Source organism: Ranitomeya imitator, chromosome 6 (assembly GCF_032444005.1).
Source record: "Ranitomeya imitator isolate aRanImi1 chromosome 6, aRanImi1.pri, whole genome shotgun sequence".
In the NCBI taxonomy this organism is placed as follows: domain Eukaryota; kingdom Metazoa; phylum Chordata; class Amphibia; order Anura; family Dendrobatidae; genus Ranitomeya; species Ranitomeya imitator.
In genome coordinates, this window is record NC_091287.1 from 493,109,557 (window position 1) to 493,134,819 (window position 25,263).

The following is a 25,263-nucleotide window of genomic DNA, read 5'->3' on the forward strand; positions in this document are numbered from 1 at the left end:
GACATTCCCAGAATCGCTGATTTCTTGACGTTTGTGGAGTCGTGGTTACAGATTTGTTGATGTCTTCCCTCTTTGTGGGAGCCTCTCGGATGTTCCAGGAGAGCTGACAAGTACATCCTAGACAATCCCTTTAAAGGGAACCTGTCACCCCGTTTTTTGAGATTGAGCTATAAATACTGTTAAATAGGGCCTGCGCTGTGTGTTCCTATAGTGTATGTAGTGTACCCCGATTCCCCACCTATGCTGAGATATAACTTACCAAAGTCGCCGTTTTCGCCTGTCAATCAGGCTGGTCAGGTCGGGAGGGCGTGGTGACATCGCTGGTTCTTCCTCAGCTTTACGTTGGTGGCGTAGTGGTGAACAAGCAGCGCGCGATCTGCGCTGTAATCCCTTGCATCGGTGGGGGCGGCCATCTTCCTGGGGCCGCGCGTGCGCAGATCGAGTGCTCTGCTGCACGGAGCTTCAGGAAAATGGCCGCGGGATGCCGCGCGTGCGCATTAGAGATCGCGGCGGCCATTTTCCCAAAGCCGAGATGCAAACTCGCCCCCACCGATGCAAGGGATTACAGCGCAGATCGCGCGCTGCTTATTCACTACTACGCCACTACGCCACCAACGTAAAGCTGAGGAAGAACCAGCGATGTCACCACGCCCTCCCGACCTGACCAGCCTGATTGACAGGCGAAAACGGCGACTTTGGTAAGTTATATCTCAGCATAGGTGGGGAATCAGGGTACACTACATACACTATAGGAACACACAGCGCAGGCCCTATTTAACAGTATTTATAGCTCAATCTCAAAAAACGGGGTGACAGGTTCCCTTTAAGCAAAGCAGATACACTGCAACCTTCACACACACACACACACACACACACACACACACACACACACACACACACACACACACACACACACACACACACACACACACACACACACACACATTCTCTGGGTCATTTATTGCACCCACTCAAAAATTCGCTACTCATCACTTCTGTCCCCTCTTCCTTTCCGTAGCGTTGCGTTTCACCTCTCTCTCCTTACGTCCTCACAAGCCCCGCCCATACTCGCACTGTTAGACAGGCGGTATCTAAAGCATTGCATTGTGGGAGCGTCTTCCTTTCTCCCTCCCCGGCCATCTTGGAGCGAGACCTCGGGTGAGTCGGGCTCCGGATATTCGGGGATTTTATCACGTTACGGGGCCGGTATCGGCTCGGTGCTGTACAGCAGAGTGCCCGCCGCCTTACTGTGTGTTTCCTCTCCTGTACAGGTCCGGGATCCCTGCACAGCAATCATGGTGGCCGCAAAGAAGACGGTGAGTGCGGCCTCATGTCTCACGTGGAGCGGAGGATGGATGGGGCTGCCCGGGCAGCGGGGGGCAGGATCCGGCCTGTGCCTCCAGGAGGAGAAACCCGGCCGGGGACCGGAGTGGGGCCGACCGGGGTCATGTGGTGATCGGTGTCACGTGTCCTGTGCAGCAAGGGCCCCAGATGGGGGGAGTAGTAGTATCATGTCTGTGGGCTGTAGGGGCCCCAGATGGGGGGAGTAGTAGTATCATGTGTATGGGCTGTAGGGCCCCAGATGAGGGGAGTAGTAGTATCATGTGTATGGGCTGTAGGGCCCCAGATGGGGGGAGTAGTAGTATCATGTCTGTGGGCTGTAGGGGCCCAGATGGGGGGAGTAGTAGTATCATGTCTGTGGGCTGTAGGGCCCCAGATGGGGGGAGTAGTAGTATCATGTCTGTGGGCTGTAGGGGCCCCAGATGAGGGGAGTAGTAGTATCATGTATATGGGCTGTAGGGGCCCCACATGGGGGGAGTAGTAGTATCATGTCTGTGGGCTGTAGGGGCCCAGATGGGGGGAGTAGTAGTATCATGTCTGTGGGCTGTAGGGGCCCCAGATGGGGGGAGTAGTAGTATCATGTCTGTGGGCTGTAGGGGCCCCAGATGGGGGGAGTAGTAGTATCATGTCTGTGGGCTGTAGGGGCCCCAGATGGGGGGAGTAGTAGTATCATGTCTATGGGCTGTAGGGGCCCAGATGGGGGGAGTAGTAGTATCATGTCTGTGGGCTGTAGGGGCCCAGATGGGGGGAGTAGTAGTATCATGTCTGTGGGCTGTAGGGGCCCCAGATGGGGGGAGTAGTAGTATCATGTCTGTGGGCTGTAGGGGCCCCAGATGGGGGGAGTAGTAGTATCATGTCTATGGGCTGTAGGGGCCCAGATGGGGGGAGTAGTAGTATCATGTCTGTGGGCTGTAGGGCCCCCAGATGAGGGGAGTAGTAGTATCATGTCTATGGGCTGTAGGGGCCCCAGATGGGGGGAGTAGTAGTATCATGTCTGTGGGCTGTAGGGGCCTCAGATGAGGGGAGTAGTAGTATCATGTCTGTGGGCTGTAGGGGCCTCAGATGAGGGGAGTAGTAGTATCATGTCTGTGGGCTGTAGGGGCCTCAGATGAGGGGAGTAGTAGTATCATGTCTGTGGGCTGTAGGGGCCTCAGATGAGGGGAGTAGTAGTATCATGTCTGTGGGCTGTAGGGCCCCAGATGGGGGGAGTAGTAGTATCATGTCTGTGGGCTGTAGGGCCCCCAGATGGGGGGAGTAGTAGTATCATGTGTATGGGCTGTAGGGGCCTCAGATGAGGGGAGTAGTAGTATCATGTCTATGGGCTGTAGGGGCCCCAGATGGGGGGAGTAGTAGTATCATGTCTATGGGCTGTAGGGGCCCCAGATGGGGGGAGTAGTAGTATCATGTCTATGGGCTGTAGGGGCCCCAGATGGGGGGAGTAGTAGTATCATGTCTATGGGCTGTAGGGCCCCAGATGAGGGGAGTAGTAGTATCATGTCTGTGGGCTGTAGGGGCCTCAGATGGGGGGAGTAGTAGTATCATGTGTATGGGCTGTAGGGGCCTCAGATGAGGGGAGTAGTAGTATCATGTCTATGGGCTGTAGGGGCCCCAGATGAGGGGAGTAGTAGTATCATGTGTATGGGCTGTAGGGGCCTCAGATGAGGGGAGTAGTAGTATCATGTGTATGGGCTGTAGGGGCCTCAGATGAGGGGAGTAGTAGTATCATGTCTGTGGGCTGTAGGGCCCCAGATGGGGGGAGTAGTAGTATCATGTCTGTGGGCTGTAGGGGCCTCAGATGAGGGGAGTAGTAGTATCATGTCTATGGGCTGTAGGGGCCCCAGATGGGGGGAGTAGTAGTATCATGTCTGTGGGCTGTAGGGCCCCAGATGGGGGGAGTAGTAGTATCATGTCTGTGGGCTGTAGGGGCCCCAGATGAGGGGAGTAGTAGTATCATGTCTGTGGGCTGTAGGGGCCCCAGATGAGGGGAGTAGTAGTATCATGTCTGTGGGCTGTAGGGCCCCCAGATGAGGGGAGTAGTAGTATCATGTCTGTGGGCTGTAGGGGCCCCAGATGAGGGGAGTAGTAGTATCATGTCTGTGGGCTGTAGGGCCCCCAGATGAGGGGAGTAGTAGTATCATGTCTATGGGCTGTAGGGGCCCCAGATGGGGGAGTAGTAGTATCATGTCTGTGGGCTGTACGGGCCTCCAATGGGGGGAGTAGTAGTAACATGTCTGGACAGTATGGGCCCCAGATGGTGGGAGTAGTAGTAACAGCATGTCTTTTAATGGACACCTCAGAATGACAACTATGGGGGTGGTAGTAATAACCTCTCTGGTTTGATAAATTGAAATTATAATGTCATATACAGTGCGGGACCCTGATGGTGGTAGTAGTAATAACTGCTTTATGAACAGTACGGGCCCTTGATAGCGGAGAGTAGTAGTAATAGCTTGTCTGTGGGTAATAGAAACTCCTTATGGGAGTTGTAGTAACAGCATGTCTGTGAATGGACACCTCAAAATGACACGTGATCAACATTACGGGCTCCTGATGGGGGTAGTAGTATTAATAACCTCTCTATGGATTGATTAATTTAAATGACAGACGTGATGTACAGTACTGGACCCCGATAGGGAGAGTTGTTATAACGTGTATGTGGACAGTACTGAATCCTGATGAGTCCTAATGTAACCAGCCTTTAACAATCAGGACTGTATAAGGGTCCAGTACTGTGACACAGACCGGTGCTGATCTAGCGAACGTCTAGCCCGGAACGGATTACGGACAGATCAGTCCGGCGAGAATATGTTCGCATGTAGAGCAGCAGCACCACAACCCCGTGTGATCAGCTTACCTGGGTCAATAATGGCCAGTGTGCACACTCTGTAGTATTTACCGCAGGCTGTACCAAGCTCAATGTTGTTGCCGCTGTAGTGGTGGACTCCAGTCTTGGCCAACATGGCGTAAAGGCCCCTTCACATTAAGCGACGCTGCAGCGATACCGACAACGATCCGGATCGCTGCAGCGTCGCTGGAGAGCTGTCACACAGACCGCTCTCCAGCGACCAACGATGCCGGTAACCAGGGTAAACATCGGGTAACTAAGCGCAGGGCCGCGCTTAGTAACCCGATGTTTACCCTGGTTACCATCCTAAAAGTAAAAAAAAAAACAAACACTACATACTTACCTTAAGCCGTCTGTCCTCCAGCGCTGTGCTCTGCACTCCTCCTGTACTGACTGTGAGCACAGCGGCCGGAAAGCAGAGCGGTGACGTCACTGCTCTGCTTTCCGGCTGACCGACGCTCACAGCCAGAGCAGGAGGAGAGCAGAGCACAGCGCTGGAGGACAGACGGCTGTAGGTAAGTATGTAGTGTTTGTTTTTTTACTTTTAGGATGGTAACCAGGGTAAACATCGGGTTACTAAGCGCGGCCCTGCGCTTAGTTACCCGATGTTTACCCTGGTTACCGGCATCCATGTCCACATCTGATGACTATACATTGCTATGTACCGCGGCCTCCTAGCACAAGTGAATGTAAGATGTGCCCCTAGCACTTGGCAGAAGATGGCGTCAGTGCCCGTCGGAGAACATCATTTCGGGTCGTCTGCAGCGGTGTATGTAATGCTGAGGATACCAGGTCCCCTTTAGTAGATTCTGTATAATCTTTCCAGTCCCCATCTGAATATAGATGCAGCAGAGCGGACATTATCGTGCGTTTCCCTATGATGATGGAACCTGTTCACAACGCACAATATATAGTTCAGTGACACTCTGCTCTGCTCCACGCTCTGAAAAACGTTATCAAGTTGTAATATTTCACTGAATGCATTTTATATCTTATAGAAAAAGTCCCTGGAGTCCATCAACTCAAGACTTCAGCTTGTGATGAAGAGTGGCAAGTATGTCCTGGGGTACAAGCAGACGTTGAAGCGGATCCGCGAGGGCAAGGCTAAACTTGTCATTCTCGCCAACAACTGCCCAGCTCTGAGGTGAGGGGGTCTATTCTATTGAAATACATGTAACCTAGTGCTGCCATCTTGGACCTGTCATCACACCATGCTGTCCCATGTATGGGAGCAGGTCCCTCTGAGCAACAGGCACAGTCAGTATGCATGACGCATTGAGTCCAGGGTATTGTGAGGAGGGGGCTTGTGTTGCCCCACAGGTCAGTGATTGCAGGGTGAACGCAGCCCACTAGTCTGAGGAGTGTGGGGGGTTCGCTGCTCATCTAGTTTTCTAGTCCAACTCCCCCACCCCATAGCCAGAATGAGAAACTCATGTCCCTCAAGATCACGTATGTGACCCCGAGACGTTTGTATCCTCACACCCATAGGCCCAAGGATGGATAATGTTCGCGCCAGTCCCACTGAATAACCTCTAGATATGAGAGCTTGCTAATCCCAGAGAGTCGTCTACACCCCAGCACTTTTTTAGATTTTTTTTTGTTTCCCTCATAAAGCATCGTAACCATCGGTGTCCTGTTGACCACGTTGCGGAGGTTCCAATATGCCGACAGGGACCTTCCCTCTGTTTCACGTCTTGGATAAGTGGTTAATTTGACTGTCATTTTCCAGTTGACCAGCTGGGTTTAGCACTGGCTCCAGTCAAGGTGTCGGCTGTGTCTTACAGCCAGCATGCTCCGACGCTGCCAGAGAGAACATGACCGTAATGCAGCCCATTCTGCTGTCACTTTAAACTGTTATAAAGGCCGCAAGGTTTATTGTTTCCTAATGTTTTGCTCCACAGGAAATCCGAGATTGAGTATTACGCCATGTTGGCCAAGACTGGAGTCCACCACTACAGCGGCAACAACATTGAGCTTGGTACAGCCTGCGGTAAATACTACAGAGTGTGCACACTGGCCATTATTGACCCAGGTAAGCTGATCACACGGGGCTCACTTCTGGGGGTTGTGGTGCTGCTCTACATGCGAACATATTCTCGCCGGACTGATCTGTCCGTAATCCGTTCCGGGCTAGACGTTCGCTAGATCAGCACCGGTCTGTGTCACAGTACTGGACCCTTATACAGTCCTGATTGTTAAAGGCTGGTTACATTAGGACTCACAGGAGAGGCCGCACCGTTGTGGCTATAAAGTGTTATTTATTTTCCTTTATACATCTGCTCACCATTTTTATTCTGCCTCTAGTGTAATCTCTTGCCTATCTGCAGTGCTGTTTGCCTTTCACGTTGCACATTTTTAATCCATTTCCACTCAGCAGATTCTTCGCCTCTTACAGGAAGGTGATTTGGTGATTGAGCTTAGATAAAATTCTCTTTTAAGGTCCATTTTGTTAAAAAAAAAAAAATAATAAAAAAAAAATCTGCCACCATCCCATACATCTGAATGAGGCTTTATGCATCCATATATTTGTTGACCATGCAATCTCATTCAGACAAAAGAACAGACTTTTAATTGCAGAAATGTCTGCACCTAATCTACCACTTGTGAATCCACCCATGATTTCGTGGTGCAGATTTCCTGCCTAATCCCCAGCGTTTCACAGAACTGGCAAAGTGGATGAGACTTTACCAAACCTCGCTCATATGCTGCGGAACAAGTCTGTAAAGAGACGGAACGGGAAGTGTCAACTCAGTGCGAAAACTGCAAGACTTCAACTTTATTTATTTTGGCAATTCTCGCATTTCTTCTTAAGAGACTTTTTACGCACACATTTCCAAGCAATTGGCATAACATACAAATTTTTTCCAGTAAACTTTTTTTCCCCTGTTTGTATCCACATTAAGGTTTTTGATTTGGATTTAAGCTAATTCTGCTTCAAAGTTCAGATCAAAAATGGCAAGAATCCACTTTAGGTCGGTGCTGTGTATATAGTTGTTCAGTTTCGGCTCGCCCCAGAGGAGCCGCAGCTTATTCTCCATGAAGTGGAAATGGCTGTTTTTTTTAGCCTCGCAAAATATTTGAAAAAGCATTTTAGGGAGAAACTCCACAAAATGAATTGGTTTCTTTAAAGCAAATAAATGTGTGACATGTACATCTTGGCCAAACTAGCCAGCACTGAATACCGTTATAGGAATTCTTCAATATGGCTTTGGTAAAAGCCAACTATGTTCTTTCTGGCAATTTTGTTAAATTTGGGAAACCCACGGCCACTCGGTTTTAGTTGCATACATTGTATGGCCACTGTATGCTCTAATCATATAGTTGTACATTCCCATTGTGTTTACTGATCCATCGGCCTTTAGCCTTTGCTTTAATGGGAGGGTTTCACCCACCAAACTATTTGTATGGGCATGTGTCTTTCAAAGACAAGTCCAGCAGTACCTTTACATGACCAGTCCATTCCACCATTACTGAGAAATCTGCATTCAAATTGATATGCAAATGAGGCTGAAGGACTATGGTAGATTGGAAGCCTCTGTCACTCCAGATCTACTGTAAGTTTTTTTTTTTTTTTTTTAAGTGTCTTTTTTTTTTTTTTATAAGATGGGGGTCCGTCTTATAGTCTGAATTTAATGTATTTTACCTGGGGTGCAGGATCACAGGAAGCCTGGTCCCTTGCTCACGGAGCGGCGGCTGCGGAAATGGGGCAATGCAGTGTGCCCAGGGTGGGAGAAGCGGGTGCCCCAGCTATGTGATGCTGCGGGCCCGATGTTGGCGGTGAGGCAGAGTGGAGTGCATTTCTTACCTATCTTCTCGGCCACGATCTCAATCTGTGCAAGTCTCGCTGTCCATCTTCCTGAAGTCCTGCACCTTTACTAGTAGCAGACCGCTTCAAAACATGCAGGGATTACCTGTTTGTAATGCAATCCCTGCATGCGTTTCTTCTAACATCCACAAGACATGCAGCCGCGGGGACTCGAGCACGCCGAAGATACTCGGGTAGCACACGAGCATGGCGGATAACACCTTATCCGAGCACCTTTGCTCATAACTAGTCTTTACCACTGATTCAAAACAAAGCCACATGGTAACCAGTTAGTGGCCTGCTGTGAAGGCCCAAAACCCAGTGGATGGACCTCAGACAGGGCATTAGAGTAGGACACTCCCAAATATGTCAGTGTACAAAAAGAATGTGGAGCACTTGTGTCCAATCTTGTATAAATTTATTTCAAATAAATCATAATTATACACATTTACATTAATACAAAGAATCGAACACTGGAGATGAGGTAGGAAATAACTGCTGTGTCCAAGCTCAGGCAAGCAATTGTATCATAAAGTGCATAGTGCAAAATAGCCAGGGGTAGAATTTATACCAAACATTACTATGTAGCAAATCATAAGTGTCGGTGCATTAATAGTTCATGAAGGTATAATTCCCCCCTTAAAAAGGTGTTTACCCATGCTGTAATGTTAACCCCTTACCGGCATCGGACGTACTATACCGTCCGATGCCGGCTCCCCTGCTTTGATGCAGGGCTCCGCGGTGAGCCCGCATCAAAGCCGGGACATGTCAGCTGTTTTGAACAGCTCACATGTGCCTGTAATAGGCGTGAGCAGAATCGCGACCTGCCCGCACCTATTAACTAGTTAAATGCCGCTGTCAAACGCATACAGCAGGATTTAACTACCACATCCAGCCGGGCGGCCGGAAATGACGTCATCGCCGACCCCCGTCACATGATCGGGGGTCGGTGATGCTTCTCCATTGTAACCATAGAGGTCCATAAGACCTCTATGGTTACTGATCGCTGGTAGCTGTGAGCGCCACCCTGTGGTCGGCGCTCACAGCACACCTCCATTTCTGCTACATAGCAGCGATCAGCAGATCGCTGCTATGTAGCAGAGGCGATCGTGCTGTGCCTGCTTCTAGCCTCCCATGGAGGCTATTGAAGCATGGCAAAAGTTAAAAAAAAAAAAAAAAAAAGTAAAAAAAAATGTGAAAAAAATATAAAAGTTTAAATCACCCCCCTTTCGCCCCAATCAAAATAAATCAATAAAAAAATATCAAATCTACGCATATTTGGTATCACCGTGCTCAGAATCGCCCGATCTATCAACTAAAAAAAAGCATTAACCTGATCGCTAAACAGCGTAGCGAGAAAAAAATTCGAAACGCCAGAATTACGTTTTTTTGGTTGCCGCGACATTGCATTAAAATGCAATAACGGGCGAGCAAAAGAACGTATCTGCACCAAAATGCTATCATTAAAAACGTCATCTCAGCACGCAAAAAAATAAGCCCTCAACCGACCCCAGATCATGAAAAATGGAGACGCTACGAGTATCAGAAAATGGCGCAATTTTTTTTTTTTTTAGCAAAGTTTGGAATTTTTTTTCACCACTTAGGTAAAAAATAACCTAGTCATGTTAGGTGTCTATGAACTCGTACTGACCTGGAGAATCATAATGGCAGGCCAGTTTTAGCATTTAGTGAACCTAGCAAAAAAGCCAAACAAAAAACAAGTGTGGGATTGCACTTTTTTTGCAGTTTCACCGCACTTGGAATTTTTTTCCCGTTTTCTAGTACACGACATGCTAAAACCAATGATGTCGTTCAAAAGTACAACTCGTCCCGCAAAAAATAAGCCCTCACATGGCCAAATTGACGGAAAAATAAAATTGTTATGGCTCTGGGAAGGAGGGGAGTGAAAAACGAACACAGAAAATCCCAAGGTCATGAAGGGGTTAAGGACACGTGCCACACTGCCCCAACGCGCGTTTCGCGTTCACTTCTTCAGGGTGCGCACCCTGTCCTTAACATTACAGCATGGGTAAGCACCATAGTAATGTTTTGTTGTTTGGTCTATATTCTACCCCTGGCTATTTAGCACTATGCACTTTATGATATGATTTGTTGCCTGAGCTTGGACACAGTGGTTATCTCCTACCTGATCTCCCGTGTGCGATTCTTTGTATTTTTACTGTAAATGTGTATGTAATTACGATTTATTTGAAATAAATTTTATACCTTTTTAAGTAACAAGTTGGACATGAGTGCTCCACATTCTTTTTGTGTACATTGACATCTTTACCACTGATTGCGGCAATTGGCCTCACAGGTGTACTGGTCAAAAATTTATTTTACAGGTTTATTAAAAAAAAAAAAAAAAATGAAAACGTTAATTACCGTACATCTAGAAAGGCAAATAATAAAATACACATTTTTTAATGCAATAAGGATATTCCATCTGTTAGATCAGGGTCCTGTCTGATTGTAAAGTCTATGTTGTTGCTTCTATTAACCACGTCCTTTCTGCCTTACAGGTGATTCTGATATCATTAGAAGCATGCCCGAACAGCAGCCCAGCGAGAAGTAAATCAACACCAAACTGTTAATAAATGACTGGTTTCCAGTAAAGCCTCCTGTGGTTTTTCGTTAGTTTGAAGAAGTAATTGGCATGACGTGTGATGGGTGGGAGTCAACGTATTGAGGGGCAGAGATCCTGCAGGAGCATCGCCCACTCCACTCGAGCAGTGGGTGCTTCCTGGGCATTACACCATCACTATAGGTCTGCACGGCCGCTAAAGTTGTTTTTTTTTTTTTTTTGCCACTAAAATGGTTATTTAGCCTTTTTTTTTGTTTTGTTTTGATTTTCACAAAGGGCAATAGGAAAAAAAGGACCCCACAATTTGATAAATCATTTTTTTTGGTAGTACGTGGTCAAAACAATTGCTGAGTCACATAGCAATACTTGGAAGGGGCACTATTTGATTTTGGAGAGCAAATTTGTCTGGGCTAGATTGCATTGTCGCATTTGAAGATCATCTGAGGATCCTAGAACAGAAACCCTCTAAAAATGACCCTGTTTTTGGACACTCTACTCCTCAAGGAATTCATCTTAGGGGTATTATGTGCATTTATACCACACGAAATAAAGTGAAAAAAAAAAAAACCCCTCCAGATCTGAAATGGCACACCAATTAATAAGGAGGGATTAATTTCAATTGTTTTTAATTACCTATCTATTTTAAGTGCATTAATTGTAAAAAGAAAAAAACATTTACTAATTCATTGCCCAATAAAAGATATACCGTAATTATATACATACAGAAGCAACAGCAATGTTCAAAAATGCTGCCATGTGTAGCCACTCGTCAACCTTTTTCCAGCCGGGGGCCATTTGGAAATTTCTACCATCTTTGGGCCACATAAAAATGATCACTTTGAAAATTACCCCCGGTTTTACGCTCCGTCCAAAGCGCCGACATTCCGGACCGTGGACACGCACTCTTTAATGTGACAGCTGGAGCTGCTTCTCTTTGGTACAGCTGTGATGTTAGGTGATACTGATAATGTTGCTTCTCACGGCTGCTTTTCCAGGGGTGGAACGAAGATCACAGGGGGAAGGGGGACACAAAGATCAAAAGAGGGCACATAGCTGGGGGGCACAGAGATCACAGGGGGGACAAAGATCAAAGGAGGGCACATAGCTAGAGGGGACAGATCACATCACATGGAAGCACAAATATTGCAGGGATCACAGGGAGTACATAGCAGGGTGGCTCAGGGATCATGGGCACCAAGCTGGGAGCCACATAGATCATGGGGGCATATAGCTGGAGGGCACAGAAATCACGGGGCATATAGCTGGAGGGCACAAATCACGGGGCATATAGCTGGAGGGCACAGAAATCACGGGGACCGGTGATCACAGGGGGGCGTCTAGCTGGGGGGGCAGAGAGATCACGGGCCACAGCAATCACAGGGGCACATAGCTGGGATCACAGGAAGGCACAGATGACATGGGGACACATAGCTGGAAGGCACATGGATCGCAGGAGGGGCACAATGACATGGGGGCACATAGCTGGGAGGCACATGGATCGCAGGAGGGGCACAGATAACATGGGGGCACATAGCTGGGAGACACATGGATCGCAGGAGGGGCACAGATGACATGGCACAGCTGGGAGGCACATGGATCGCAGGAGGGGCACATAGCTGGGAGGCACATGGATCGCAGGAGGGGCACTGATGACATGGGGGCATATAGCTGGGAGGCACATGGATCACAGGAGGGGCAGAGATCATGGGTTTACAGCTGGGGGAGCAAAGAGATCATAGTGGGGCACAGATCACATGGGGGCACATAGCTGGGAGGCACAGAGATCACGGGGCACATAGCTGAGGGACATAGCTGCCAGCACAGAGATCGCTCTGCACTCTTGGGCTGCAGCTCTTCTGGGACAGGAGGATAGGAGAGCATTCAGTTCTAGCCCCATAATGACATCATTCATGTGCAGGGCAGGCAGCGTTCTGTGCACTTGAAGTTAGGGCTGGTAGGATGCGGCTGCCGCCCGGGCATTGTGGGCCTTCCCGCGGGCTGCATGAAAAGCCACCGCGGGCCGCATGCGTGTCAAAATAGCGCATCATAGATCGGAGAAATGGTTCTCTGATGACGATGAGTGTATTAACATGGGTACAGTAGATCGACTGCCATATACGATGGTGGGTATTGGATCTACGGTACTTTTTTTTTTTTTTGTGCAACGATGACCTCAACGTGATTTGAAGCAAAGTCTCAATGTATCAACATCTTACAAATCCAGGTATTTGCAGAAATCCAATAAATAGCACATGGATTGCAGGCGGCTAACAAGGAATTCCAGCATTATTAATTCACACGTCTTAGATGCCCTGATGGATGCATGTACTATACGATAGTCGCCAAGCTGCTCAGTGGTTTACTCGTGACATGCCATCCCTTTATCCTCCATATATCGTGGATTATAAACTCTGCATAGAGGACCTCCCAGGATCGTGGTCCGTCCATCTAGTCTGCAAGGTTGCTAACTCATGATACGCTGCATGGCGACTTCACACCGACGCGTTTTGTGCTTCCAGACTTTATATCTGGTCATTTGGGTACATGGTAGGGCTCAGAAGAGAAGGAGCGCACACATTTTCCTTGCGTCGTATATGATTGCTATTTGCAGAGCTATCGTATGGGTTGTTCATTTTCCAACTTAATTCGTCCTTCGCTCCATTTTGATTTGAACAAACCAACCACTTGGTCCACTGGTGAATCTCTGACGCCATGTGGTATTGGCGGTGGCACCGACGTCTGCTTGACAGGGCGGCAGCCAGTGAGCGTAGCGGCTCCGAGCGTGCCATCCCTGGTAGATGGAGCTCGCATGCCAATGTCACACAAGTGCTGGTGCACCCAGCACTGATATTGCTGGGACGGTCTAGTCCGGGAGATTAGTAAATTGTTACAAGGAGGACTACTTACTGTAATTTAAAAAGTAGTTGTCCAAATAGTGGTGAACCGTTTAAAGCAACTGTCCAGTCATGTACCAGCAGGGGATGCTTACCTTGCAGTTATGTTCCTCTTTACTAGCAACTTGGCTGACTTTTAGCTCGGTAGCATTACAGCAGAGGTGTGTAGGAGTGTACAAAGAGGAGAGAGAATTGTAATGTGAGCTAGCAGGCTTGTAAGAAAAAACCAAAACCTGTATCTACATGAACCAGATCCTAATCGACTGAGACCAAAAGGGTGCCCTTTTTGCTCTGATCCGACTCCGCTTGAGGGAGAAGATTCAGCAAGACCCCTGTACATGAGTTCTCAAAAGCTTTGTAGGAAAGCCAGGTAGGCTAGGGATAATTCTTAAAGGGAACCTGTCACCCCGTTTTTTCAGATTGAGATATAAATACTGTTAAATAGGGCCTGCGCTGTGCGTTACTATAGTGTATGTAGTGTACCCTGATTCCCCACCTATGCTGAGAAATACATTACCAAAGTCGCCGTTTTCGCCTGTCAATCAGGCTGGTCGGGTGGGCGTGGTGACATCGCTCTTTTCTTCCCCAGCTTTCCGTTGGTGGCGTAGTGGTGTGCGCATGTCCAAGTTCCGAATTCCCTGCGCGCACGTGAAGACACAGCGCGCGATCTGCGCTGTCATCCCTTTCATCGGTGGGGGCGGCCATCTTCCTGGGGCCGCGCGTGCGCAGATAGAGTGCTCTGCTGCACGGGGCTTCAGGAAAATGGCCGCGGGATGCCACGCGTGCGCAGAAGAGATCGTGGCGGCCATTTTCCCAAAGCCGAGATGCAAACTCGGCTTTGGGAAAATGGCCGCCGCGATCTCTTGTGCGCACGCGCGGCATCCCGCGGCCATTTTCCTGAAGCCCCGTGCAGCAGAGCACTCTATCTGCGCACGCGCGGCCCCAGGAAGATGGCCGCCCCCACCGATGAAAGGGATAACAGCGCAGATCGCGCGCTGCTTGTTCACGTGCCCACAGTGGACTAGTCACCTCAACATGCGCACACCACTACGCCACCAACGTAAAGCTGAGGAAGAAACAGCGCTGTGAACACGCCCACCCGACCTGACCAGCCTGATTGACAGGCGAAAACGGCGACTTTGGTAATGTATTTCTCAGCATAGGTGGGGAATCAGGGTACACTACATACACTATAGTAACGCACAGCGCAGGCCCTATTTAACAGTATTTATAGCTCAATCTGAAAAAACGGGGTGACAGGTTCCCTTTAAGCCCTATAGGTTCTGATTAGGTGCACCTGGAAAGCTATGACTAGAACCAAGTCTTGTGCTCACTGTGGTCAGTCAGCTGGGGAAGCTGAGCAGAGTGGATTTGTGTTTGGACCTGGAAAGAGACTGCACAGACCATGCGCACCAAACTGAAAGCATCACTGGTGACAATGGACAATAGGTATTTTGTGTGACCAAACTGGGACTAGCTCAGCCATGACTGAGTAGCCAGGGTCTGTATGGTTTAGTTAGTGCCAGGACAAGGCTAGGGATTTATGTTTATGATTTTGTCTTCAGTACTGTGCAACCATTATCCTGTTTTATCAGATAAAAACCCTGGGGCTTTGTGTTCCAAGATGCTACTCTTGAGCCTAAATACCTACAATTCCATATAAATGTAAGACTTTGAATAGATTTATACAAGCTTTTTTTAACTTTTCATTTCTTAAATGTACAATTAGGAAACGTTTTAAATAATGTTCATCGAAACAATAAATCTTCCATTTTGCTGTTGCAGTGTCTGTTCATCCATTAATTTGCTGTGAAGCAGGTGTATAAGGCTACTTTCACACTAGCGTCGGGCTCGGCCCATCGCAGTGCGTCGGGCCGAGGTTACCGACACTAGCGTTGTTTGCGCCGCACAACGGGTGCAGTGGATGCAGATTTTCATCGCATCCGCTGTCCCATTGTGAGGTGCGGGGAGGTGGGGGAGGAGTTCCGGCCGCGCATGCGCGGTCGGAAAAAGCGGTCCGTCGACAGCAAAAAACGTTACATGTAGCGTTTTTTGCTCCCGACCGTCCGCCAAAGCACGACGCATCCGTTGCACGACGGATGCGACGTGTGGCAATCCGTTGCAATGCGTCGTCAATACAAGTGTATGGGGAAAAACGCATCCTGCAAGCACTTTTGCAGGATGCGTTTTTTCTGCAAAACGACACATTGTGACGGATTGCAGTTAACGCTAGTGTGAAAGTAGCCTAACCCGCTTATTTTGGGATCAGGTGCATGGACTCGACACAGCAAAATAAAAAAGTGCATGCTACGACTTAGGGTATGTGTCCACGTGCAGGAAACGCTGCGTGTCTGACGCTGCATAGAGCCGCAGCGTCAGACATGCAGCGTCCAGATGTTACAGCATAGTGGAGGGGATTTAATGCAATCCCGTCTCCACTATGCGTGGCAACACGCACGCGGCGGCCCTGCGACTCCGGACATGCTGCGCGTCTTTTCAGATCGCAGCATGTCCGTATATCTTGCGGCGACGCTGCGTCGCTGCAAGATATAGCACAGGGCCCTATGGTGGGGAGCGATGATGCCGGATGTGTGCTGTGAACACATCCGGCATCATCGCGTCCCAGAAAGGGGGCGGGGCTTACCGCAGAGCGGCTAAGCCGCTCCGGCGATACCGCCGGCCATCCTGAAAGTGGACACATACCCTAAGGCTATGCTATGTGCTCGAAAGGTGTCAGAATTGTTTCTCTGTTCCATGTGTTGGATATTTTTTCTACGAAAATAAGTGTTTTAATATTTTTTCAATTCTACATGAGTGCTGGAATTTTTCAATTTTCTTTTAATTACGGTAGATGCTTCCTTTTGTGGAAAATAAATAAATTGACAAATCGGAGGTCTGACCCCTCTCTCTACTCCCCCCACCCTTCTCTCAGTATTGGGGCCCATTCACAAGACCATATTTTTGTTTTGAGTGCAGTCTAAAAAAAAAAAAAACACCAGGCTAGGACCAATGTTACTCAATCAATGGGGCTGTGCAGATCAGGGATTTTTTTTCACTTACCAAATCTGTCACTTGATTCTTCCATAAATGGGATGATACTGACCCATTCAAGTCTATGGGTGCGCCAAAAAAAAGAATACCATAGGTATAACATTTGATTTTTTTTATGGATATTGTAACTCTATAATGGGAAACTGTAAATGGTCAATAGCTGCTGCTGTAAAAACACAGATTGCATAAAGACTGAAAATAAATGACAAGTGAGGGGGAAAAAAATCCAAGTTTTCTGGATTAAAGTGACAACTTTTCTTTATACAGTTGTGTGAACCTGGCCTTAGACTGGATTCACAGATCCATAGATCAAAGTCCAATGCATGGACTGATCGCAGATGTCCCGACTAGGGTTGAGCAAAACGGATCGTTCATTTTCAAAAGTCGCCGACTTTTGGCAAAGTCGGGTTTCATGAAACCTGACCCGATCCCTGTGTGGGGTCGGCCATGCGGTACGCGACTTTCACGCCAAAGTCGCGTTTCGTATGACGCGCTTGGCGCCATTTTTTCAGCCAATGAAGGAGCGTGGGCAGAGTGATGACATGGGTCTTAGGGGTGTGGACGCCTATGAGAGAGAGAGAAAAAAAAAATTCCCATTGACTTTGCATTGGGTTTCGTGTTTCAGTCGATCCCCGACTTTTCGCCATAATCGGCCGATTTCACTCGACTCGACTTTAGAGATAGTTGGGTTTCGCGAAACCTGACTCGACCCTAAAAAAGTAAAAGTCGCTCAACCCTAGTCCCGACTAGTGATGAACGAATGCGCTCGGATAAGGTGTTATCTGAGTATGCTCGGGTGCTAACCGAGTGAGTTCAGCGGCTCACTGTCTCGCGGCTGTTTAACAGCAGCAACACGTGGGGGGATTGCCTGGTTGTTAGACAACCCCTGCATGTCTCGCGGCTGTTTGACAGCAGCAACATGTGCGGGGATTGCCTGGTTTTTAGACAACCCTGCATGTCTTGTGGCTGTCGAACAGCTGCGACACATGCAGCCGCGGGGACTCGAACATATTTAAACACGCCAAAGTCACTCAGCACCCGAGTATACTCGCCCATCACCATTCCTGTCTCAAACGTGACAGCCTCATGGGCCATGGTCTCCTGAAGTGAACTTCATCCACTCCATTGGTGCCACCTGTGCAGCCTCACAGGGACACAAGAGGTAAGGGGGTCCACACTTACCTCCAAAGCAGGAGGAATTGTGCATTAAGATGAGTTATTGGATTGCAAAGGGCGCCTACGTTACTCTTGCACAGGGGCCCTCTTCTGCTTTGTCCACTACGGCATACATGAGGCAGGCGAGTTCCCGCTGTGACCCTCGGCCACTTTGTGCAGTATTGACCACGAATTACGCATCTCGGAGGGAGTTGTACACAGATCTTCACAGCATGGACAGGGGAGAAAGTATTTTAGAGCGCAGAGAAAACAATCTGTACATCAGGAGGAATGCACAAGAAGAAGTAAAGTGTTAAGGCTATGTTCACACTTTGTGGATTTTGCTGCGGATCCGCAGCGGATTTGACCGCTGCGGATCCGCAGCAGTTTCCCATGAGTTTACATTACAATGTAAACCTATGGGAAAGAAAAAACGCTGTGCACATGCTGCAGAAAAATCCGCGCGGAAATGGTGCGGATTACATTCCGCAGCATGTCACTTCTTTTCTGCGGATTTTCACCTGCTCCAATAGGAAACTGCAGATGAAAATCTGCAGAAGAAACCGCAGTAAAAAACGCGATAAATCCGCAGTAAAAACCGCGACGGGTTTTCACTGCGGATTTTGGAATTCTGCTGCGGAAAAATCCGCAGTGGAATCCGCAAAGTGTGAATATAGCCTAAATCTGCTGATGAGGGATCTAATGAAGACCGCATTATTCTGGATATACACTGCTCACGTCCATCTTACATTTATATCAGCAGGTCTGAAAATGAATAAAGAAATGAAGATTGCGGACTGAAACTTAGTTCAATTTTATTAACTAAAAGTTACCCCTTGTATAAGGAAGTCAGAGGTGCCCCCATGTGTGCGTAGCTTAGCCAAGCGTGCGTGTGTATGGGGGGAGGCAGAGAGAAAGCTTCCTGTGACATCTAAGGTGGGCTAAGGAGTAATGGAGCTTTTCATTAGTAAGATAGTGATACCTTGTACACAAAGTCTAATAGTCCTGAGGGTCCTGATGACGCAGAAGAGACCCAGCGACACTCATTATTACAAATAGTTTACCATTTAATATTTATATTGCATAAAACAACGTGACTTCTTGAAATTACAGAACTAGACTTCGTCTTCCACGCTCTTCTCTGTTTTTACAGAATTTTACGCTTAGGTCCCCAGAAAATTGACAAAAATTCTATATACTCTGTCGTGAAACATGCGAATATAAATAAACACATTCCGGTACTTTCTACATTTTGCTCGTGTCCAGACGGTCGCTCGCTTGGAATGGTTTGCGTCCATCCTATGGAGAACTAATGTTACATCCTCTGTACAGTCCAGGCCCAATCTGCTATCTTTGTCCTACTCGATTTTCCAGTTCTTCCATCCGTCGTGTAATCTGCTGTAGTGGGTTCATGTCAAGAAATCTACTTGTAAAGCGGTTGTCATCTCTAGCCTCTCAAACTAGAAGAAAATAGTAGAAATACACTTGAAATGGAGCCAAAAAACCACCAGCGGTGCAGCTGGCCCCGATCCAGCCTGATCCGTCCCAAAATATCAAAGTTGAAGCGGTCAGTGCTATAAATGTGTAATAGTTGGGACCTCTTGCCGATTTTGCATTGGAGTTCAGGAGCTGTTTGCTTTTCCCATTCTTCTAAATCAGACCTGAGGAAAAGTGCGGCCCGGTGGGCCACATCCGGCTCTCAGGCTGTTCCAGTCCGGCCAGCGGACCAAGATAGCCGAAGGGCTGAAACAGTGGCCCATACCATGCCCTTCCTCACCCGCAGCCCATCCGCTGCTCACTGTCACCGCTCTCTGCATCCTCTGGATGCAGACAGTGGTGAATACACTGGTGTTGTACCGCACCGCTTACGCCATCTTCCACCAATCACCTTGTCAGGACATCATTTCATCACATAAGCTGTGCACAGTGAAGAGTCAGTGCATCGGAGAGAGCAGAGCAGCGGGGGAGCGACAGCACGATGACTTTGTAGTGCTGTTTATTATTTTCCATGTATTTTGGATTTTTGTATGTATACAGTATAGCGGCCTGTGCAGGACTCATACTGCATACAGGAGGCTATGTGGGGCTCAGGCGGCATATAGGGGGGCTATGTGGGGCACATGCTATACATAGGGGGCTATAAGGGGCACATGCTGTATATAGGGGGACTATATGGGGCACATGCTGTATATCAGAGGTTACGTAGGGCACATGCTGTATATCAAAGGCTATGTGGGGCAGATACTATATGTCCAAGGCTACGTGAGGCAGATGCTGTATATCAGAGGCTACGTGGGGCACATGCTGTATATGGGTGGCTACGTGGGGCACATGCTGTATATGGGTGGCTATGTGGGGCACATGCTGTGTATCAGAGGCTACGTGGGGCACATGCTGTATATGGGTGGCTATGTGGGGCACATGCTATGTATCAGAGGCTACGTGGGGCACATGCTGTATATCAGAGGTTACGTGGGGCACATGTTGTATATGGGTGGCTATTTGGGGCACATGCTGTATATGGGTGGCTACGTGGGGCACATGCTGTATATGGGTGGCTATGTGGGGCACATGCTGTGTATCAGAGGCTACGTGGGGGACATGCTGTATATGGGTGGCTATGTGGGGCACATGCTGTATATCAGAGGCTACGTGGGGCACATGCTGTATATGGGTGGCTATGTGGGGCACATGCTGTGTATCAGAGGCTACGTGGGGCACATGCTGTATATCAGAGGTTACGTGGGGCACATGCTGTATATGGGTGGCTATGTGGGGCACATGCTGTGTATCAGAGGTTACGTGGGGCAGATGCTGTATATCAGAGGCTACTTGGGGCACATGGGAGGCTATGTGGGGCTCATACTGTACATGGGAGGCTATGGAAGGCACAGGCTAAATATAGGGAGGTTATGTGGGGGCTCTAATGGTATATAGGGGGCTGAGTGCGGGCTCATACGATATAAAGGGGGCTGTGTACAGGCTTATACAGTATATAGGGGGATATCAGCATACTTTATTCTGCACAGTATTAAGTGAAACTAATATTACAAAAAATAATTATAATCTATTAATATTGAGCATAATTAATTTCAGCCTATTGGCTCGGCCTCCACAACACTCGCGGTTTTTCATGTGGCCTCTTGGGAAAATTAATTGCCCTCCCCTGCTCTAAATCACTTGTCATTCAGAATGAACACACTAGACCACTAGTATTAAGACCATTTTTTGCCTACTTAACCAAAATGACAAGAGAGTTAGTCCCAGACTTAGTCCCAGAATTTAAATTGATTGCACATCTTTAAGAGGCACTTAGCCTCGCTCTTCCCACCTGCCCTGTATTGGTGACAACTGGGGTGATAGTTGGGGGGGGGGGGGGTCTGATGTCACCTTTGTATTATCAGGTGACATGAAGCACCGAGGTTAGCAATGGAGAGGAGTCACTAAGACGCCCCCATTACTAACCAAATAGTCATATCATATAAAAACACACACACACAGAATAAAGTCCTTTAGTTAAAAGAATGATGCAGGCTCCTTTAATAATATTAATTAAACCATACTTACGACCTCGCCCATTCCACTGACGCCATTGTCTTCTGCAAAAGAGTTAAAAAAAAACAACAATATTCCTCACCTGTCCACAGAGAAGATGATTAATTTGTCCCATGACGGGTACAGCTCTGCTACATCTAGATGGCAGGCTGCATGATTGCATGATGCGACCATACAGCCTGTCATCCAGCAGAGGCACTGAGCAGCGTGTGCTCAGTGTCTCCCTGTGACCTCCTTTTACCTGTCTGACGGCACCACGAGCGTGACAAAGTTCTCCTGCTTGCAGTGCCGTCAGACAGGTCGTGTGAGTTCACAGTGGGTCCACTGCGCCCTGTTAGTGTATCTGTTTTGAGGCCTGGGCAGTTAAGTGTCTCTGCCTTTTTCTTGGTGTTTTTTATAGATTTTTGGAGGATTTTCAAGTCCTCTTTTTGTGTTTTTTTTTTTTTTTTTTTACCTGGGAGTTCACAGCCCATGAACTCACTTCACCTATGTGACGCCAGCGTGAGTGCGGTGGGAAATTTTCTTGCTCTGGCGTTAGAAAGGTGAAGTGAGTACATTGGTTGTGAACTCCCAGGACCTGTCTGACGGCACCGTGAGCAGGAGAACTTTCTCTCGCTCGTGATGCCATCAGACAGGTAATGAAAACGATGTGTAAATGACATGGAGAATTGCTTCATGTAAAAGCTCTTGTTAAAATCGCACTGCTTTCGGATGTAAATCGGATGCTATGTGTGAAATATTGGAATGTACTCGAATGACTCTCGCATGACACTTGCATTACCCTCATGCGACTCTCGGCAGGGAGAATCTGACTGATTTTTTGTACGTTTAGTGTGACTCCACCCTTAGAAATACTCGTGCCGCGTTTTCATAAATTGCTTCAGAATCTTTTGTAGCCTTTTAAAGATGATCTGTCAGGGTAGCACAGGAGACCTACCTGTCATCTTGCAGGAAGCTGAGATCAGTGATTTATTGCCAGGACTCAACGAAAGCCTAAGAGTCCTGCTTTCCCTCCCACACTGAGTAATGGACAGTTCTTCCATATGAGACTGTACGCATGTAAAGCTGTCAATCCATACAGTGAGGAAGGGGTGCGGGACTCTCAGGCTTTTTCTAGGAGTCCTAACAGCAGTTAAACAGATTACATGAAAATATTGCATTAAATCACAGTGAAAACTGGCTGGCGAAGTTCAGCGTTTCCTCCCTCCTGTGATAGCTCAGATACGGGAGGATAGGAGGCCTGATAGATCCATTGTATCAAAAAGGGACATATCTATCACTTATTCAAAAAGGCCGACATTACAAAAAAAGGACAAACATGGCAGAACTGTAAAGGATATACTGCTCGGTTAGTTTTCGGACTTCTTCGTTTGAATTGTATTGAAACTCCATAATGTTCTTACACTGGCATCGCTCCTCATCGGCTTTTTCTAATATAGAAAATACAATAAAGATGATAAGTTAGAACCAAAGCTGACGTTCACTAATGGTAACATATCTTAAACAGAATTTGTCACTAGGTTTTTGATACCTAATCGGAGAATAGCATAAAGTAAGGGCAGGAACCCTGATCCCAGCGATGTGTCACTTTCTGGGCTGCTTTCTATAGTTTTGATAAAATCAAAGATTTGTTTGCCATTTTAAAGCATTGGAAATCTTTTTAGCTGAGCAGCCAATTATATCCTGCACTTCTTTATATGTTTTCCCTTCTCCAATCAACTTCTTTCTCCTTCGGTACAATGTCTGGAACAACCTATTTTACTCAATGAGCAAGGGCTAAAACCAGCAGGTACTACAATTACCGTCCTCCTCCTTTAAATAAGGGCCATAATTGAGACCTGTTTCTTCACAGAATGAATGAACACACTAATTGCTATTAATTAGAACACCCCCATTAAATGAGTCAGTGGTGTCTGAAGTAGTCGGGGTCAGGGGTGAACCTAGCCTCTCTGCTGCCTGAGGCGAAATGCAAACCGGCGCCCCCCACCACGTAGTAAAATCAGGACAAATTCTTAGCAGGAACATATCTGACAACCTCGGGTCATCTACTTAGGGTAACACACACCAACTCTGCCATATCCCAATTCCTTACTGCTTTCAGATCTGAAAACCCCAGCTGGTTCGCATAGCTTATCTACTTCTGACGGTCTGATGGAGGGAAGCTGTGAACCGTTACAAAGCTGTGCAGAAGCAGCATATGGGGCCAACCTGCCGGGCACGTCGCACGTTAGGTTGTTGTTACACTGCACTGTCAGCAAGTGTCAGAGCAGGGATTACAGGGAGAGTCGGCACCACAAGTTCTGACTGCCGCTCTGCCGCCCCCTGTCTTTAAGGATGCTCCGCCGCCTGAGGCAAACTATTCAACTAGCCTCATGATAGCAGCACCCCTGGTCGGGGTCTATACTGTTTAGTTGATGCCTGGATAAGGCTGGGGATTTATGTTTATGATTTTGTTGTTTTGGTGCTGTGCAACCTGTGGAAAACAATAAAAACTGCACATGTTTGGATCAAAGCTGTATTGCCTGTGTGAACTCTACCTAAGGCCAAATGCTTACCAGAGCAAATTAATCCCTACAATATACTGTTTATATGAAAGGGCTACCACATACAGATGCTGGATGATGCCTCTAACCTGCAACTAATGCCATATTAGGGGACAACATAATACCGATGTGTAATATGGCTGTATACATGAGGCGTAAAAAAGTATTAGCAGTCTTTTATTGCCCATTGCATTTGTGATTTTCCAAAGAGACTGTTAAAAATAATATTCGCCATGTAAAGCTCCATCTATGGTGGAAGCATCCTTGGTGATAGTATTATGGGGTCACCTTCTGTTTATAAATGGGGTTGTCTTTGTGATGCAAACCCTTAAGTAATATAATTAAAATCTCACCTTCTGCTTGAGTCATGAATTTGATGGCAGACATTGAACAGGATACGGTGATTTCACTGCTCTCTCCTTTTAGTTCGGAGGAAAATTCTGAAAGACACGAAGGGGCAAGATTTACTATGTAAAAAGCACCAGAATTCAGGTGCAATTTGCCCCCCCAAAATGTATGACAGGCCTTGCACCACATGTGTTTCAAAACCTTTTTGAAGTTCGCGCAACCAGTAGTGGTGGCTTCTTGGAACACGGAAGGAACTGGGCATCACCTAATATTCAACACCATGCACTGAAATTTTGGAGCAAATTTATTGCACTAAGTATGCAAAACTAATAGGTACTGTAATAGATTGCATAAGCTTAGATAATCTTAAAATGTAGCAAAATCAAGAACCATTTCGATAAATCTTGACTGTGTAATCCACAGTTTACAAAAAGTTTCTAAATATTTTCCCACGCTACAGTTCATAAGTTCATGCCGCCAGGGGGGCGCAGCTTCGGTGACGTCACCACTAGTCACCGAAGCTGCGCCCCCTGGATTTCATTAATTCCCCAGTCTTTTACACCCGGGAGCGGCCGCATTGGCAGTGCTCCTGGATGTAAATTAATTTAACCCCTTGAGATGGATTACTGCATGGGACATGACTGCACGGCGGACAGGTATGGGATATTGTTGCTTTTTTATTTTGAATTTTTTCCAGGAGAACGAGGGTCTTCAGTTGGATTGAGCGTACAATAAACATATTAAAAACCTTGTCTGTTTCTTTCTTTCAATAAAATACTTTATTCTTAATGTGTGTTTGTATTTTTAACCCTTTCCTACTATTGGATTAATAATGGATAGGTGTCTTATTGACACCTCTCCATTATTAACCAGGCTTAATGTCACCTTACAATAGCCAGGTGACATTAACCCCTTATTACCCCATATGCCAATGCCACAGGACAGTGGGAAGAAAGAGGCTAAGTGCCGAAATAGGCGCATCTTACAGATGTGCCTTTTCTGGGGTGGCTGGGGGCAGATGTTTTTAGCCAGGGGGGGCAATAACCATGGTCCCTCTCTAGGTTATTAATATCTGCCCTCAGTCACTGGCTTTCCCACTCTGGTGGAGAAAATTGCGTGGGAGCCCACGCCAGTTTTTTCAG

General features: G+C 47.4%; 2 protein-coding genes and 2 non-coding genes across 4 annotated transcripts in view; 2 read left to right on the top strand and 2 right to left on the bottom strand.

Moving 5' to 3' along the window:
* The first annotated feature begins 1,067 nt into the window (after nt 1–1,067).
* RPL30 (ribosomal protein L30) lies at nt 1,068–10,607 on the top strand. The gene is made up of 5 exons (XM_069731662.1): nt 1,068–1,158; nt 1,272–1,316; nt 5,185–5,330; nt 6,088–6,218; nt 10,514–10,607. Exons 2-5 carry the CDS (start codon nt 1,296–1,298, stop codon nt 10,564–10,566), a joined length of 351 nt encoding a protein of 116 aa, XP_069587763.1. The 5' UTR covers nt 1,068–1,158; nt 1,272–1,295; the 3' UTR covers nt 10,567–10,607.
* On the bottom strand, nt 4,025–4,156 carry LOC138643763 (small nucleolar RNA SNORA72). The gene has a single exon (XR_011314278.1). It is a non-coding gene; the product is annotated as a small nucleolar RNA SNORA72 (small nucleolar RNA).
* Nucleotides 6,269–6,400, top strand: LOC138643764 (small nucleolar RNA SNORA72). The gene has a single exon (XR_011314279.1). It is a non-coding gene; the product is annotated as a small nucleolar RNA SNORA72 (small nucleolar RNA).
* Nucleotides 10,608–18,473: 7,866 nt separating the features above from the next.
* Nucleotides 18,474–25,263, bottom strand: part of MATN2 (matrilin 2) — a 169,946-nt gene continuing 163,156 nt past the window's right edge. The window contains exons 15-17 of the mRNA XM_069731663.1: nt 24,127–24,213; nt 22,571–22,660; nt 18,474–19,078 (exon numbers count right to left, since the gene is read on the bottom strand). Of these exons, the coding sequence (XP_069587764.1) occupies nt 19,023–19,078; nt 22,571–22,660; nt 24,127–24,213 (233 nt within the window). The 3' untranslated portion in view covers nt 18,474–19,022. The remainder of the gene's footprint in view (nt 19,079–22,570; nt 22,661–24,126; nt 24,214–25,263) is intronic.

Excerpts from the sequence above, each read along its gene's own strand:
- RPL30 (XM_069731662.1), top strand. The coding sequence starts at position 1,296 with ATGGTGGCCGCAAAGAAGACG. Across the intron at positions 1,317-5,184 it reads TGGTGGCCGCAAAGAAGACG|AAAAAGTCCCTGGAGTCCAT; the intron begins GTGAGTGCGGCC and ends TATATCTTATAG. Across the intron at positions 5,331-6,087 it reads AACAACTGCCCAGCTCTGAG|GAAATCCGAGATTGAGTATT; the intron begins GTGAGGGGGTCT and ends TTTGCTCCACAG.